Below are 18,466 nucleotides of genomic sequence, written 5' to 3'. Positions count from 1 at the left end.
TTAGTTGAGGTTGTGACCACTTCTTAATTATATTTCTTGAAGAGAGTTTCTGTGTTGTTCCAGATATTTACTCCTCTGTCTCAGTCAGAAACACAGGTATTAAGACAATTGTACAGGCTTCACAACTGTGTCATAACAAGCTCAGACACAGAGTAAGGGGATGAATGCCATGAACAGCCTGCCCATCTCTTAAGCACCGGTGTGGTGCCTGTGTTCTGGACTTCAGCTGGGCAGTTCACACATGGGCTGTGACGGAACCATCTGGAGGTATCTTTTTCTGTTCCCTGAGTATAGAGGAAGCCTAGGGGTATTACGCTCCTATCTTAGGCAACTTGTTTAATTGTGTAGAACAAGAGGGAATGAATGGTTAGCAAGATATTTTCATAGATTAGATTCTTTCTTTTCAAAAAACAGACTGTGGCTGGATTCAATTTCTTGACTTCTGAACTCTGAGCTCCCACCTGAACTGAGGCAGCTTTTGTTACAGCTCCCAGTTACAGTTGCTGTCTGTAGTTCATCAGCTACTTTAAACTATGAGTTGGTGCAGAAGAGCTGAGTCCCAGCTCCAGACAAAGCCCTCACACTAATGACAGCGGCTGGCACTTCGTGCAGGAGCCATCTCCTAGCTTCAGAACCACCATTTGAGTAGTCTCATTTGACCAGTTCTATCAGAATTTTGATTCATTATTATTATTAACTTGAACAGTATAAAACAATGGAAGCTGTGCCTAGGAGCCTGACCAAAACAGTTGTTCATTCATCAACACTCACTAAATCTCTTCTTGTGTTTTAGCAGCAGTAATGAAAATGCCACCAGTTAAGATTGTCAATAAGCCCATTAAGTAGAAAAGATAAACATACTCTCTAACAGGAATAAAATATATACTTTTGTGAGATATTTTATCCTGTAAATACCTTTTTGTGCAGTAGTGTTTGCAGAAATAGGTTCATGCTTTGTAACAGTACTGTTCCCTAAATGATATCCTGGATTTTCAACCTAAGGCCCCTTTAAGACAAATGCGGCATGGCCAGTGGCATGAACAACTTGACAGAGTCTGTGTGAGTATACAGCTAATGTAATATTGAAACCGTGACCTCCAACGAAATACCAACTTGAAGATCACTGTGGCTTCTGCTGTCCAAAATACACATTTTGTTCTGTATTTTCCTGTTCTAGGATTTCCCCTGAATGTTTTGTGTCTCCTGCCCCATTTAATTCAGCATTTTGACAGCCCAAACCAGTTTTGTAAAGATATAGCCGAAAGGATTGCTCAGGTATCAAAGTTATTTACTGTTTTGTACATCCTTAAACCCTGTAAGTGCAGTTGCCTTGCTCTTAATGTGTTTTGATATTTATATTTAATTAGGTTTGTTTGGAGGAGAAGAACCCCAAGCTATCAAATCTTGCACATGTCATGACCCTTTATAAAACACACAGCTATACAAGGGACTGTGCTACCTGGGTAAATGTGGTTTGCCGTTACCTTCATGAAGCATTTGCTGATATTACTTTGAGTATGGTTACGTATTTGGCTGAGGTAAGTTTTCAAAGCCTTTTTACTGTTTGAACTCTTCTGTTGCCTAACAACCCAAAGAGCTGAAGTCTGCCTGCAGATTACTGGGGGCTCTCTGTAGCTGTTATTTATAATTAAGAGTAAAAAGCAGAAATTAGCAGAAAGAAAGGGAATTACTATAAGAAATCAATATTGAACACTAAAACAAAAGCCAGCAAAGGTCTGCAGGGCTGATACATCTTAAAGCAGCTTCACTTATCAGCCGGTCAGATTTTCCACTGTGAAAGAGAGAAAACTGGACAACATTTATTTAGATCCCACTGAAGAAAATAAGAGAAGGACTAATTCGAGAAGGGGTTTAGCAGCATAAACAAGATACCATCTGCTATATAAGGATCTGGTTCTTGATAACCAGTTTGTATGCATTGCTCTAACACTGAATGGGATCATCTTGCTGCCCAGGTTTTTGCCTGTGCTCATTTACTCCTAACATTTCTCACATGTGGAGTGTAGAGCTGATGCAGTGTTGTTACTGGGGATCCAAGGCTCAGTTCTGTTCTTTAGCTTAAGGTCACTAGATCTTCTGCCTCCTGTGTCAGATCAGTATCAGGACACCATTTTCTTGTACAGTTCTCAGATTTATCCCTTCACTTCTATGCTGTAGTGAGATGCCTTCAGTCTCCCCTCTCACCCAGCAAGAAGGCAGTTCTGTACCCATGACATAAATTCACTAGCTTCTTTGGAGCAGCTTTGTTTTTTGGAACATATTCGTTCTCCCCCCTGCCAAAGGATCTACAGAAACTCTGCAGTCATCGCTGGTAGTGGCTATCCACAGAATTTCAAGAGCCTGAGAGGCCAGGCTGTGCTCCCATACTCACTCAGACTTCAGAGCGAACTTGGCCCTGCTACCTCAAGCTGCAATTCCTCACCTTGTTTGCATGTGGAGGCTGTCAGTAAACAATCATATCAAATCTTGATGGATGGTGAAAGCCTTGACTCTCCTGTAGGAGACTAAAACAGGACCCTGAGGTTTTTCAGTCTGTTTTCAAACTTGGAAGACTCTTAAGAACTATTAGCTCTTCAAACACAATGACTCTGAATTCTCCAGAGTCAAGTGTCTCCTTCACAGCAGAAACTTGTATTCCTAATAAACAAATGCTGTAAAAATTGAGGTTTAAACTCTTTCTCCTCTGCTTTCTCAGCCTTAGGAAAGTGTTTGCCTCTCTGTTTTCCCTTCAGCACTCTACATACAGTTACTAGTGCTGCAGTACCTCCACAAAGGCCATTGCACGTGATCTTGCTCCCCTCAAAACGAGCTTAGACTTGCATCTGGAGACTCTTTCTTTGCGCTTCCTCCTTGCTGTAGATTGGCACCATGCTACTATATTAACAGCAAGTCAGGCAGGTTTTTGACCATAATTAAGGCACATTCCTCACATAGCACCACCATCGCAGGATGACAGAGTAGTAAGTATGACTTCCTTTCTCTATTTACATTGACTGCAGCTCTGTTGAGTCATGTCTGGGAATATTTGTATGGGCATAGGGTGGCTGCCAGTCTGGAGGAGGAGCAAGAGACAAGAAACCATCTTGTTCAGTCTGCTGTGGCCATGTAAAAGATTTTTCCAGCATTCAGAATATGTTTCCCCTTTTCTTCTTAGTTAATCCCCAGACCAGGATAAACAATGTGCTCCTGTCTCCTGTAAACTGACTGTGGGATATGCTGTCAATAGGTAAAGCCAAATGGGTTAACAGCCCCACTGGGCAATCTGCGGTTGAATGTTATAGCCATTGGTTACAGAGCCTCAAGCTTTAACAATCCTGGCTCAGTCCCCAGTGCTTGGGCCTGAGGGAAATTGTGAGACATGCAGTGCTTAAGAATAAGAAAGGAAATCTGTGTTACAACAGTGACCCCTCCAAACACACAGGTATACCTTCAGAAGGGGACTTTCTACCAGAAGTTATTACGACTATAAGAACAAATGCTCTCAGCAGAAGGTAAAAGCTTCAATTATTGCCATTCAGACAAAAATTTGCATTTAACCTATTTGATGGCAGGTAATTGCTTGTCAGCTAGGGGTATGATCCTGGCATAGCATAAGACATTGCAACTGTGTTCTTATCCAAACTTTACAGTGGCAAGCAGTGCTCCTTACTCAGTTTTACATATTAAAGCTCCATCCATGAAAAATTATAATTATAATTATAATACTTGGGGATCTCAGTCTACAGATGAAGAAAAATCGCTATTTAATAGCGCAGTAGAACTTTGAACCTCCACTACCAAAATCAGCATGCAAACACATTGCTGAAAGCTTACTTTGATTTTATGTTAAATTTTTGCATATTAATTTTTAAAAATCAACCTTGTACCATGATAGCACAATCGTTCTAGGAGCATATCTGAATTGACATGGGTCCCATGTTAAATTAATGATTCATTAAGTCCAGGGTCATGCTTGGACTTAAATAGCTAGCGCTATTAATACAGAAGGGACAAGAAACCACATAATGGAGAGTAATGTGCTCACGGTAGATGTTTCCTCCTCCTCCCTGTTAGATAGAGGATTGCTTGTGATAGAAGCATGAGCATTCATAACCTGTTCAAAACCAATGAGTCACTAGAGATTAAAACATCTGTGTTGCAAGGGGAAGCATGTCCTAGATCAGGCATTATCCTGCTAACGGCTTGTCTATCAGACATGGCATGTGAAATGCCTTCTTTATTTCCTCAGTGGACACAGAAAACGTTTGTTTGACTGACTAACATGGCCTAAGAGCAGAGCATCTCTTCTCATCTGCTCCCAGATTTGGAGGGGCAAAGGGAACTGTATCCTGCTGTAGCACCCCAGCAGCCACATCAACCAGCAGCAGCCAGCCCAGGCAAGGCAGCCCTTGGAGGAGCAGGCTCTGCTCTCCACTTAGTTCTAGGTTAGTTGCTGCTTCAGGAAAAGGACAAATGTTGCTAACGGAGTGTGGATCCCTAAACCCAGATAAGACCTGGATAGTTACCACACACTAAAAGAGAGGAATCTGCAATTCTTCAAAATAGTTCATATGGACCAGAGTCAAAAAAAAAAAAAAAAAAAAAAAGGCTGAGAATAATTATGATTTCTTCTTACAAATACAGTGGAAACTCTTTGTCCTGGAACTCACTGATCCAAATGATGTGTTACCGCAACTCCCTCTTGCTGCAATTTCTGTTACTTCTGGCAGCAAAAGAATTCTTACTGTACTAAATGCATTTTAAAGTTGCTGTTCTTATTTTAAACTGAAACACTCTTTATTGTTACAAATTCATGATGTATTTAAGTACACACTTGGACTATCAACCACCACATATTCTCATCTGAACAAGTGAAAACTGGCAGTCCACAAATGTTTAGAGTTTAAGGGGCAAGAGCTGTTCAAGTCAGAGGGTTCTGCTGTCAACAAATTTACACAAACTGGAATGGAAATTAGAAGCTTTCAGACATAAAGTTCCTAGAGCAGCTTTCTAACCAGCAATAGAGACAAATTTCCCATTATTTCACAAGAATTCCTTTTCCTATCACAAAAGTGATTATCTGATGAGTAGCCTCTGTCAGAGAACAAAAAAAATTTCTCTCTCTCATCCAGATAGTTTCTTCTAATCCCTTATTCCTACACTGAAATGGTATACCAGCAGATGTGCTGGATCATATAAACTACTTACAAGGAAGGAATCAAACCTTCCATTGCAGAATCCTAATGGAAGGCAAGAAAAAGTCTATAACCCTGTTTCAAAGAAGAATTGCTAAAGAAGTTTTATCTCTCAATAAAGGTATCCATGGGCTGAAGCAGGTTACCATGTAGTACCTTTAATTTAAGAATTCTTGCTGTCTTTTTGTAGAGGAATACATAGTGAGTTCCATCTATGGTGCTGTTAATGGAATTTGCCTACTTTGTTTTATGAATCACTAATTACTACTCACTTTTACTGATGAAAGAAATCAGAAGATAATTTAGCAGGATGAGACAGGTGTGTGTCCTAACTGATCATTCCATTTTGGTTGGCATGAAGCCTTCTCATTCAATCAAAAGAGGAGTCTTGTCATTCAGGTCAGTGAGGGCATCTAATAAATTACTAGACTCCACTTGGATAACAGTTGAAATTTTTCTCTGATGGAAGACATAAGGCAGCGTAGAGTTTTTATAAATAATTGTTTTCTAGATCCTAATATCTCTAGTAATCAGTGTTAGAAGAACTTTTTTGTTGCCCTGAACGGAAGGATAGAGTCTAGTCTTGAGCCTCTGGTAACCTCCAGCAATAACATTTGATTGCCTCTGAAATTTGTGGGGTGGGACAGGACCCGTCGCCAATGAAAGAACGTGCTACCTTCCAGGAAATTTTCAGCTGAGATATTTCACACACATGTGCAAACATAGCACGTCTGTCTGTATGCCTCCTGAATTACTGTCATGTATATATATGAGCACGGTTGCATTTCCAAGGTTCATTGTGGTATTCCGGGATCTACACTCAGGTGTTCCAAAATTCCAGGATTTAGATCAAGCCCTTTTTTGTATTAGCCTCTACAGTAAGAGAGCCCAGGGACTCCATCTCCTCCTTAACAGAAAATGTTTCCTTGGCAGTTACAGCCAGTGAGCACTGGCAGTGAAGTATATTTGGATAAATATATATTGATGTCTGAATAGTAGTAGTTTTGTTTCTTCAGCATGTTTTCTTTTTTCACACTGACTTTCAGCAAAGGTAGAAATAAAAAGATACTCCCCTGTTTTTATTGGATGTGCTTCCCCAATTACAGTGTAAATTCTATCTGCCAGTTTACTCAACTGCTGAATGTGTTTTCTGGATAAGTTAGGGCAGGCATATATAAAATGTATGTTTCATTATCAAAACAGGCTAGCATTTGGCTCCCAACTTAAAGCTCTTTTTTATTTCACACTTGTATCATCATCACTTGTAAAATGATTGTAAAATGGCATTGCAAAATCAGTGAGTGAAGAGAGATTAACAGTACAAATGGTATTCATGAAACTAGTAGCTTTTTCCATAAGAAGAAACATCTCAAAACTTAGTTATTTTCACTTTCTTTTTTAACAGCTTCTAGAAAAGGGCCTTCCCAGTATGCAACAGTCCCTCTTACAGATGATCTATAGTCTTCTTAGTTATATGGACCTCTCAGCTATTCCTGTGAAACAGTTTAACATGGAAGTGCTAAAAACCATTGAAAAATATGTACAGGTAAATACCATATCTTCTTTATATTAACATAGGAACTTAGCAGTATTTACTACCGTAAGTTGATTTTCTTTATAAGAATTTAAGACTAGATCAGCAGGGAGGACTGCGACTGTCCAGTGTGGTATCTAGTTTGTAAACATCCTGATGCCTAATACGCTGTGTGTCCTCAGATGCCCAGCTGTGCATTCGCTGGGTGGGAAGGGTTAGGCTGCAGCTACACTACATCAGGAGAAAGCTTAATACCAGGCAGAGCCTGACTGACCACTCTTTTTAATTATTAGTGCGAGGGAGATGTGGCATAAGCACTTCCCTTCAGAGACTTCTGCACCTTATTCTCAGCAAGTGGAAAATACATATTTCTGCTAGGAATTCACAGCTGTAAAGAGCCTGTGTCAAGTCAGCTTTTCTGTTAAATGGGAATTCTGCAGTGGCCCTTATATTTACTCATACTGATTAAGGCATTCAGGTAGGAGATTTTAAATCCTTTGCCAAGTTGGCCTTGCACTCAGGTCTCCCAGGTTGCAGGCCAGTTCCCTGACAATGACACCTTGGGCAAGTCTTGGTCTCTGCTGTTGAAATTATTCTGCAAGTACATACCTTATCAGTGGCCAAGAGAGAGAAAGAATAGTAATATTTCAATTCCACATTTTATCATGTGGCAAAAAATATGACTGTAAAATGTAAATAATCTTGAATGTGTGTGAATCTTTCTTTCTATTTGCTGATTAAATATACCTATTTCTAGAGCATTCACTGGAGAGAAGCCTTGAATATCCTGAAGTTGGTAGTTTCTCGCTCTGCCAGTTTAGTTTTACCATCCTATCAACACAGCGATCTTTCAAAAATGGAAATACATCGAGTGTGGAACAGTGCCTCCAAGGAGCTACCAGGGAAGACTTTAGAGTTTCATTTTGATATTTCAGAGGTACTATTTGTGATTCTGCTACTTAAAACCTTACTTCTATCATTTGATAATCCTAAAACAGGTGTTGTTGCTCCTTAAGAAAGCTGAAAAACTGGGAAAGAAAGGAAAATTACAAAACTGAAAGTTTCTTAAATTCTTCTCGATCCACAGTGACGTATTTAATGACCCATGCTGGAGGGCTCTTTCTGGATTTTAATTAGGTTTGGGGGGGGAAGGAATTATTAGTTGTGTTTAAAATTGTCTGGTGGAAAAGGTATGTTGCAATTATGCCAAATGTAATATATAAGTATACTATACATGTAAAATCTCCCTCCAAGCATTTTATGCTTGGATGCCAATGCTCTCTGTAACTGTTAAACACAGAAGTATGTTCTTTAAGGGAATACTTTCTGACTTCTGAGTGAATTCTTTTACAGCAGTCTTTATCCTGCAAACCCTGTACACCTTTTAATTTTATAGAACTGAATGGTCCTATTGACCTTAATGGGGAACTCTATTTATAGTTATGAACCTGCATGACTTTGCAGCATTATAGACTTTTTCATATAGATAATAGTGAGACTTTGGGTTAAAAGGAAATATGAATAAAAAAGAGCATCTTGTACTATTTGTATAAAGAGTTTCTTCTTGATGTTTCATGTAGGTATAGTTCTAGAAAAATGCTGAGGAAAAATCCCATCATCAATCCAAGAAAGCATTTTGCTGTGTGTTGGAACAGGGCCAGAGTGCTCAGCACTCTTAGGAAAAAGCCATTAAAAAACACGTGCAAGAAATGTGGATTTGAAATAAATTTCATAAGCATTCTGGGTTTTTTGCTGTTTCTTATGTTAGAAACTAGTTTGACAGTTGTTTTGAGTATTACCTATTCATGAGCATAAGCACTGGCTATTAGGTATGGCAATAGTTACTGAGACGTTCACAGTGGAAAATAACATAAATACCAAGTGACAAGAAATTTGGGGCGCTCCTTGTTTTACCCCTGTATATGGTCTTCAGAGTAATCTTTTCCTGCAGCTGAAGTAATATGTCCCATTATAAGTTCAACCTGGAGCATAGTACTAGTGAATAATTACTCTCTATTTAAGACTCCAATTATTGGGAGACGGTATGATGAGCTGCAAAGTTCTTCTGGACGAGATGGTAAACCCAGGGCAATGGCTGTCACCCGAAGCACTTCTTCAACCTCATCAGGATCTAACTCCAATGTCCTTGTTCCTGTGAGCTGGAAGAGACCCCAGTACTCTCAGGTAAACAACTCCTTTAAAGTAGCCCACTATTCATTAACAAGTTGCACTCAGAGCAGCTGAATTAATGCACATTAAGTTCTTAAATGCTTGTGCCCTCTGTCCCCTACGCAGTGCTCCTGGCTGGCTGAGGCAGTGGCAGCACAGCATCTGACTCACTGTGTGTGCTGAATGTCTGTCTTGGACTCAGAAATGGACTGAGTTATGTCTGTTTTCTCTCCAGTCAGTGGTTTTCTTTCAACCTGTAGGAAATGCATCTCTTTAGGACCTCTAACTCTAGGTCAGATTTAGCTAAGAATGACAGGTGAGTTCAGATATTAGCAAGAAGAACAGGTATAGACAGCATGTGCAACTTTCTAAGTGTTGTTTTCATGGGAAATCAGGTAAAAAGAATTCCTTGGAACAGTTTTCCTAAAAGTGATGTTTGATTACCTTATTGGTTTTGGTTATCTGACAGTTACAATAAAACCATGCAGAATAAATGTACTTACTGCCTTTTTTTTTTTATATATATAGCAGATTATATAGCAGTGATTCACGCCCAATTCTGCAAAAAATAATGATGCATGTCCTTATTTTTAAGCTTCTGAACTGTCCTTTTGAAGTGATGCACACAATCCAATGTTTCCTTATTATGCTCAATAGAATTAATAGGCTAATTTTAAAATAATAAACACTAAAATCATTAACAGCTATTTTTGTTTCCTTGTATGTGTAGTTGCTCTGAAAGCAACACTTTGAGCACTTAATGACTAATTCTTTGGTTGGTTTGTCCTAATTAAAAATTGTTAATGTGCGGTTCTAGACACCAAGAGAATCAGTGGTTAAAATAATGCTCACTTGAGAAACATCTTGTTTTCTAGAAAAGGACAAAGGAAAAGCTGGTGCACGTCCTTTCTCTGTGTGGTCAGGAAGTTGGGCTGAGTAAAAACCCTTCAGTAAGTAGCCTTGTGTTGACCATTTCTTTGTTTCATTGTGTCCTAAACTTTAAAAGTGAAGAACTTTGTTTCCCGGAGTTGCTGACCTGATTTGCGTAGTTTCATGTCACATTACTGTCATTGTCATTTGTACTGGCCCACGCTGCATTTCTCAGCATATAGACCAGTGAATGAATGGCCCTCTCACTTAAAGACTATTTACTTACAGAGCTACATATGGTTTTGCTGTGAGATCTGTGATGCTATAGGTTTTACTTACACCATCTCAGTGGGTAGAGAGTAATGACCTCTGGTATTCCCAATCTAGAGTCTTTACAAAGTAAAAAATTAAAGTACAGAAATAAAATGGGGGGGGGGGGGAGGGGGAGGGTGTCTGATTTTCCCATTAGATAGTAGCTCTGCTGTTACTCTTTAAAAATTAATATTATATTATCTGATGCCAGGAAATGGGCAATAGATCATCCACGGTAAGAAGCTCTTAAAATAGTTATTAAATATTTTCTACAGAGAAAGGAAAATTTCTGAATATTTTTGAATATGTTGTATGTCAGTTGTGTTACGGTGAACAGGTCCTTCATTTCTGCAAGACAGGGACCATTTAATTTTTGCAACTAAATTGCAGATATAATTATTTTTAGTAGGAATTGAAAAATCATAGCTTGTTGTGTTTTCTAATCTTGACATATTTTTGAACATAATTTTTAACTAGAGATTTTTTTTATGAACTTAGTATCTCATCCCCTTGACAGTATTTTCTTTGCTAAGTTCTCTGAATTTTGTTCCTATAAATGTATACAAACATACAGGCAACATCAATCTGCAGCCGTTAGGAGGTAGCTGTAATATTCTTGGACGTGTTCCTGCAGTATGAAGTTGTTTCTTTGTACAAGTTTAATCTGAAGGCACCTGTCCAACATAAATAATAAAGAGTGTTCTAAAAATACTCAGTGAAGGAATTAGGTGTGTACTGGAAATACAGTCTTCTGAACAACCAATTACAGCTTTTAGGAAGAAACAACCAGAGGGAACAGTTTGTTACAAGAGAAATCCTTTGAATTGTAGGTAATTTTTTCTTCCTGTGGTGATTTGGACCTGATTGAGCACCAGACGAGCTTGGTGTCTTCAGAAGACGGAACAAGGGAGCAGGAGAACATGGATGATTCAAACAGTGAACAACAATTCAGAGTCTTTAGAGACTTTGATTTCCTAGATGTTGAGCTGGAAGATGGGGAGGTACAGTATATTTTCTCTGAAACAACTTTTTTATTAAAACAGTTTGATATTCTTTTTACTAAACATTATACTCTTCTTGTAACAGAAAACTTTAACTGTATAACTGTAACCTTAGTTTTGAGTTCAGATTATTTATAATGTTCACTTAGTGTTTATTTCAGTAGCATAACAGTAAGAGCCTACCACACCCTTCCTTTCTGAATCTACTTTAGGAAACTGCAAAACTGTTACTGGCAGATGAAGCCTCTGTTCTAGTACCTTTTCAGTGAATTTACTTTTAAGCGAATTTATTTTAAATACAATTCTAAAGGTATGAATTGTTAACAAAAATATATTTTCTGATTAAAAAACCATAAAATGGAATTGTTCCAAATTTCTTGGTTCATGAGTAACCCTCCAAAACATGAATTCACAGGCCTTCAGGCTGTTGTTACTCCTGCAACTGCTGATGAAATCACTAATGCTTAGAGAAATGTATCTTCCACTCTGCTTAGGTGTCCGTGATTTCATCATTTTGTGCAGGAGCTAAACAGAACCCTGAGGGCCCAGATCAAGTCTTGACAGGTGAAGCCTGTCAGCAACCCTTGAGCTGAAACTGCTGAAGGGAAAAAGTTGAAGAACTGCTGAATTTTGGGGGGCTACGCCCTTTAACCTTGCAAGGTTTGAAAGGCCAAAAATGAATATCCATTGCCAAAAAAGTCTAACAATTTTGTTGATACCTAAAAGTTCAGAAATCATTAGCTCTTTTGAAGTACTTAAGGTGCAGATGTTCAGCAAACCTAACAGCTTAATAAATTGCCTTGTCATAATCTGGACTCGATTTTAACATGAATTCTCTCAGGCATCTCTCTTAGCCCTGAGAAGAACATGTGTACAAGCAGAAATAATCAGTTTTTTCCCTAGCTGAATTACAGTAATAAAATAATCTTAAGGTAAACAGACCCCTCAGGTGTGAACTCATGTACATCTGAATTTTTTTTCCAATGAAGAGAAAAGATGAAGGAACGGAAAGAGATGTCGCAGAGTCCTGGTTTTCCAGGTCAGGATTCTCTATATCAAAATACAGTAATTTTGGCTCACAGCTGCCCATGAGTTTGCTAAAAAAAAAAAAATATGTTCCAAACAATGATAAATGATAAAACAGCAATGCCAGGTTGCTTGTCAAAAAGTATACCGTCTGCAATCATTTCTGTGTCTTAAATGCTTTCAAGATATTACAAGGGCTTGGGACTGCAATTTTGACTAAATACCACATGATAATTTTTTGTCCAGTGAAATTCAAGAATGTCTTCTTTCTCTTCACCAGTTAAAACCATATACAGATTATATATAATTGTGCAGAACAATTCCTGTCAAAATGAGTTAACCTCCATGGACTGTGACCCTGCAAAGATTTGTTTTATATGTGTGGCTAACTTCAAGACTGAGGCCTAAATTAATCAATATACTAATTGTCTTAAGTCGGTCGTGGAACAGATGCTAAGCTTCTCTAGTTTTATGTGAAGTAAAATAAAAAATGTAGTCTTTTACTTAATACAGTTTTTAAATTGCTATGGATCTGAGACCTTGCATTCCAAGGTTTAGTCCAGACTGACTTACTGTTGCTTTAAATAAATAGGTACTGTAGCCAAATTCAAGCCTGGAGTAAGAGGCTACATCTCTAATGACTGAGTTGAAACTGCGTCATTTACATCAGGTCTGAATTTGATATATTCATAAACATGAATAAAACAGTGTTAGAAAACTTAAGCTAGCAAGAGCACAAATAGTCTTTCCAAAAAAACCTTATGATTTAAACAGGCCAGTGATGCTTGTATCATCCCCAGACCACAAGATGTACTTGTTTGAAATTTCATGAAGATGTGAAAGCAAGTAATGATTATTTTCAAACTTAAAAGATAGGATGAAGAGTTGAAGTTTCTGTGATAATATTAGTTACAATTGCAGGCAAATGTTTGTCTATGATGTCTTTAATACAGTAATTTTACATAGATTCTTTCTATTTGTTTTTCTATCTGTTATACCTGCTACCCAGGAACTTCAGGTAAGAATGCTACTTGAACTCAGATGTGCCAGTATATGTTATGCCTTCTTGCAAACTTGTATTATAGAATAACATCATAGTTTTGTTGTTGCCCTCCCCCTCTTCAGTGTGTGTGTGGGTGGGTGGGTGTGCGTGTGCTGGCACTTCAGACAGGTGCTTCATTTTTTGTCTTGTATTAGATATATTTTTGAGGTCTTCTTAAAAAATTCTGCTTCGTTTTAAGTTCATTTTTGACATGTTCAACAGTCTTCACAGGTTTTAAAATATCTCAATTCTAGTATCAGCATTTTTCAAATTGAGCCATTTCTCCTTTTAGTACCTTTGTGCATAAATAATATGTAGAAACAAAAGAACTTTATTATTTATAATATAGTAAAGTTTGGGCCATTTGTTGCCATAAGCAAATTATATATAATTTCCAGCTTTTCAGCTGTGGTATATTCGCTCCTGTTAGCATCTTGCTAAAGCTGATACCTAAGACCTCTTCAGAAAGTTTACATCATTGGCTACCAGCCTGAATTTAATTGAATAAATAAATTAATTCATACACCTCAATTTAATTCAGCTGTATATTCATACCAACTTTGGGGGACTCATTTACCCTGTGAAGAAAACTGAAAAGGCACATCAGTGGTTGCTGTTTGGGACCTAAACTTGCAGTTTATCTATGTATAGAGAGAACTCAAATGATAGAGAATTGTAATGAGTTGTACAAATGATACAAAAATCAACAACAGTATTTTGCATATTTGTTTCTGATAGCTTGTACATCAGTTATTATGTAAACACAACCCCCAGAAAATCTTTGTCTCAAAATGCCTGTGCTCTAAAAGATACAAACATATGGAGATAGTGCCTTACGATGCAGTTCCACAACACACTTGCCTATACCCTACAATATTTGTGCGACTCCCTTAACTTTGCATATTCTGTCAGTACAGGTCAATAAGGTAAAAACTTGTGTGAAAGAAGTTTTGCATGATTCTTACCAGCTTTATGGAGGAGCTATGCTGCTCTTCCCCACATAGGGTTACTGCCCTTTTTACTGCCCTTTCTGTGTCTCTGCTTTCCCCTGGGCTGTCGTAATGTTTAAAGTGGTCGCAATGGCACGTCTGCTCCTTTACCAGAGGGTGGTGATTGTGGGAAGTCCTGTGTGGTACCTGCTCACTGCTGGCCAGACACATTTATAATATGTGGCTGGTTTCTTTTGAATTGGTGTTTGTTACTGGTGGCTTTTCAGATAGGAGATAGCTTTGCTCCTGCTGCAGGTAAAAATGAACAGCCTCTCAAATACATGTTCCTTCCTGCTTATTAACTGTGAAAGAAAGATTGCTTAACAGACTGTAAAAACAACAACTCCATCTTCTTAGACATGTGTTGACCTCTTATTTAAACTCAGTATGATCCTGAGTGACCCTGTAGCAAGCTTACGCTAACCCAAATACTATGGGTATTTGGGTTATACTGTTTCATCTCTCTGACCCTTTTCCCTCACTTTTAATTCACTCCCCCTTCTAACTGCATGCCCTAGAAGTGTCCCTTTTCATTTCTCTTCTTTCTATTGGCTTCCTTCTTTAAGACATTGCAGAATAAAACTGCAACAAGAAATATTCCCATAGACATGGGCTGCAAATTTCACTGATCGCTGTACTAGGCATGAGGATCAGGGTGTGATGACAGTCATCTTTGCTTGCTCGCTTGCTTATTTATGTCATTTTGTCATTTGTTAGTTCAGTAACTGATGTGTTTCTGGAGGATGTCTCATTGCTGCATGTGTCCTCCAGCCTTTGTGGGGAAGGATGGACAGCCAAAGAATTTGTTAAAATAAATAGCTGAGAACCGAACAGTGATTTTTATGATTTAGAGAGACTTAATTTCTTAAGTCTTAGATGTGTTCTATTCTCTTCCCACACAAAACTACCATAGGATCTCAGTCCCAGGATGAAAACACAGGGTTCTTCCAATAATGTGTCGGGCTTCATAACAATTTCAAGTTCATTTGCTCTTACATATAGTGCATTCCTTAGTTCTACATGTTCCTGTGGATTACAGTTCTTGCATTTCTGGATTGTCTTTTTCCTAAATTTTTTTTTTGTTTTTTCCTCGTGTTCGCTCATGAATGGTAAGCTTTGTCTCATGAAACTGAACTTTCCCTCTTTCTAATCATATTCCAAAGTGCATTACATTAAAGGGCAATGATGCAAAATAAGATCTGTTTGTGCAAGTTTGTTGATTGTTAAGGAGGTAAGATTGCGATTGAATTAATTGCACTTTATGCAGTTTGGTCCCCATTCAGTAAATATCTAAGTAGTCCTGAATGGGGATTACTCAAGCGTTTAAAATTACAAATCTGCTTAAGGGACATTTTCTCTATGATTGCATGTCATTTTAATCTTCATAAGCCCAGGAGATACTCATAATCAGTGATTTGATAATAATATTTATGATTTTTTTTTAGGCAGAACTATATTTTTGTCAAATTCATATTTAAAAGATCACTGTCAACTTGAATTTTCAGGAGTTGGTTTGCTTGTTTAAGAGTGTTGCATCTTACAGAGTCTTGTTTTAAACAGTCAGCCCTGAACCTTAAAAAGAAACATTTTTCTCTATAAATTTCCTTCCCATGTTGATATAAGGTTGAGGGCTTTCACCTAGATAAAGTACCCCAAACTGCAGCTGCGTACTTCTGGGTAGACCCTTCATGTTGTGTAAGGCCCCTTTGGCCTCTGCAGATCCATGACAGGAGCAGTTGTCCGAGACGACCCTGGCTAGACTTGAAGAAGGGAGCAAGAGAATTACTGCAATTAGGGAAAAGGGATACAGTCCACTGGAAAATACATAAAGGAAACAAATGGAAAAATTATGGAAAACTAATTGTCATTTTTTTACATGAAGGAAATTAAGTGATCTTTGTACCCGTTCACCAGCCTAACAAATTGTTATGCAATTTGCTTAATGCACTCGGCTTTATGTAACTGCATGTGGGATCAGAACTGAAAGTCAATATAAAATGTTTGGTCCGTTTGACTGTGTCCTTCCATAAAATGTGAAATCTCAGGCAATGCTAAGCAGGTTATTCTCAAAGTATAGTTTCAAATAATTCAAATCAATTCAAGTGACAAAAATAAGCAATATGGGCCTAGAATAAAAGTTTTAAAAGGTGTGCTGCTTTAGCTATTACATTTTGTGTGTAAATGGAGGGTTCATTCAAATATACTCATCACTATAATGCAAAGAATCTAAAATCTTTAACATACGTTTCGCAACTGAAACATTGCTATGAACTGTGCTCCTAATATTTTTAAACATCATGGAAAAATCCTTTAAAATTGCTTCCAAACTTTTCTTTTGCCTGTCATTGCTCTCCTGGTATTGAGGTGTGTGTATATGTGGACTTACAAAAATGAATTCTTAAATCAGCATATGCATGAAAAATATCTAATACTGAAAAGAATGAATCTTCATTTAACTGTCATTTCCATGCTTCTGCTCTTATCTCCAGGTGAAGCGCTGGAAAATTATCAATGCTCCTGTTACATTATTGCTTAACAAAATAATGTTTATATCAAGTTTTTATTATATTTCTACATAAAAATATTTCTTGACCTAACTTTGTTCTAATGATTAGTGGTTTGTATATGATGAGTTTCAAATCAAGGAAGCTGACCCTCTATCTGATTTCAGGGTGAGAGCATGGACAACTTCAACTGGGGAGTACGCAGGCGGTCCCTGGATAGCCTGGACAAGTGTGACATGCAGCTGCTGGAGGAGAGCCAGCTCTCAGGGAGCACACCCAGCCTGAACAAAATGAACCGTGAGGACTCCGATGAGTCATCGGAGGAGGAGGACCTGACCACCAGCCAAATCTTGGAGAACTCAGACCTAGTAAGTTGCAAACTTGCAATTTAAGAATAGATAAGGTTTTGTTTTTAAATAAGCTGGGCTTTTAGTTTCCTCTCGCCCAGGTGCAATCTAATCAGCTGAAATTGGGGGGTGGCACTCGATGCGGTGTTTTGTCGCTGCTTGATTTTTCCTTATTTGCAAATGTAAACAGGAATTTTAATGCAAAGTTTGAAACACAGGAAGCGTCAGATGTGATTATTTGACGTTTTTTCCACAAATTACTATGTGACAATTTTGCACAAATGGACAGTAGTAATGGCCAGTAGTAAATCCTTCTGATGTATCTAATACTTACAGAAATAGGGCAAGACTCCAGTTTGGTAAACTGTGTCAGGTTTTCATTGTTCACTTCTGGGATGTGTGCATGCAGTTTTTATGATAGAAACATTGAAAGCGTTATAATATGTCTGTATGTACAAACTAAGAGAGCCACTGTCACTGCCCTTTAAGACAACGTCTGCTTTGCGTGTTCATAAACGCAGTATGTGGTAGGGTAGCTGTATACTCAGTTCTTCTGTGCTTTTGTTGCCTTTTAAACAGATTATAACTCTTTCTCCATCGGAGGATGCAAATCATATTGACTCACTTTCTACATCATGTGACACAACCTCAGCAGACCCTCATCATTTTAATATAGGAACGTCTAGCTTTGATGTGTCTTTGCCTGATATGAATAATCTCCAAGTGTCTGAAGGATCCAAGGTGAATACATTTTTACTTTCAACTGCAGTGTATTTTACATAACACTTTTACAAGTTTATTTTACTTACACTTTCATGAAGGGCTTGATCTGTGAAAGCAAGTACATTCTGACTTTTTGTATATAATGGCATACTACAATACATTCATATGCTCCTGCACATCCATACCCTTTCCTTTCTACTTATAATTTCTTTATTAAAAGTTTTTATTTATTGTTTCTTAAGTATATTGTACTACATATGCACCAAGATACTACAAGCTCATTGGAAGACAAATTCATTAACTAGTTACAAGTTACAACCCTAAGGGAATACTCTTTTGTTCTTCATGCTGATTTAAAAGAACGATATGCCAACTCATGTGGTGGGTGTATGCGTGTATTCTCTGAGATTTTTCTGTATGTGGGAATCTATTGTACAGTTGTGTGCACTGGATTCAGTTCTTGCCTTTTGGCAGACGCTCAGAAATTTTAAATTCACGACTGCAAGATTAAGCCATTTGGGGTGGGGAGAGGCAAGATTTGCAAGGATACAACCACCATGTTCAGCACAGTTTATTTCAGACAGTTGTATCAGAAGATGAACATAATGTAAGGTTGGTAAATAATTCTCAATATGGGGACGGTTTCTTTAGTTTTCTGTTTAATAATACTTGTTTGTGGGAGATCAGGTGAACCTACTCCTCTCACTGTGTCTCCAGAAATATAATCCATGGGGGCAGTGGGGGTGGTCAGTGG

At 38.0% G+C, this 18,466-nt stretch overlaps 1 protein-coding gene across 9 annotated transcripts in view; it reads left to right on the top strand.

Annotated features, from left to right (window-relative positions):
• FRY (FRY microtubule binding protein) overlaps positions 1-18,466 on the top strand; it is a 250,388-nt gene that overhangs the window by 206,072 nt on the left and 25,850 nt on the right. For all 9 annotated transcript variants that reach the window (XM_087756432.1, XM_087756431.1, XM_087756427.1 and 6 more), the window contains 9 exons: positions 1,178-1,275; positions 1,368-1,538; positions 6,601-6,741; positions 7,487-7,666; positions 8,752-8,913; positions 9,774-9,848; positions 10,911-11,081; positions 16,810-17,010; positions 17,569-17,730. In XM_087756432.1, coding sequence (XP_087612558.1) covers positions 1,178-1,275; positions 1,368-1,538; positions 6,601-6,741; positions 7,487-7,666; positions 8,752-8,913; positions 9,774-9,848; positions 10,911-11,081; positions 16,810-17,010; positions 17,569-17,730 — 1,361 coding nt within the window. The remainder of the gene's footprint in view (positions 1-1,177; positions 1,276-1,367; positions 1,539-6,600; positions 6,742-7,486; positions 7,667-8,751; positions 8,914-9,773; positions 9,849-10,910; positions 11,082-16,809; positions 17,011-17,568; positions 17,731-18,466) is intronic.

This window comes from Nipponia nippon, unplaced genomic scaffold (assembly GCF_047370975.1).
Source record: "Nipponia nippon isolate SJK-2023a ecotype South Korea unplaced genomic scaffold, ASM4737097v1 scaffold_2, whole genome shotgun sequence".
Taxonomy (NCBI): domain Eukaryota; kingdom Metazoa; phylum Chordata; class Aves; order Pelecaniformes; family Threskiornithidae; genus Nipponia; species Nipponia nippon.
Note: the sequence above shows the minus strand (reverse complement) of the source record. Positions and strands in the feature narration are given on the sequence as shown.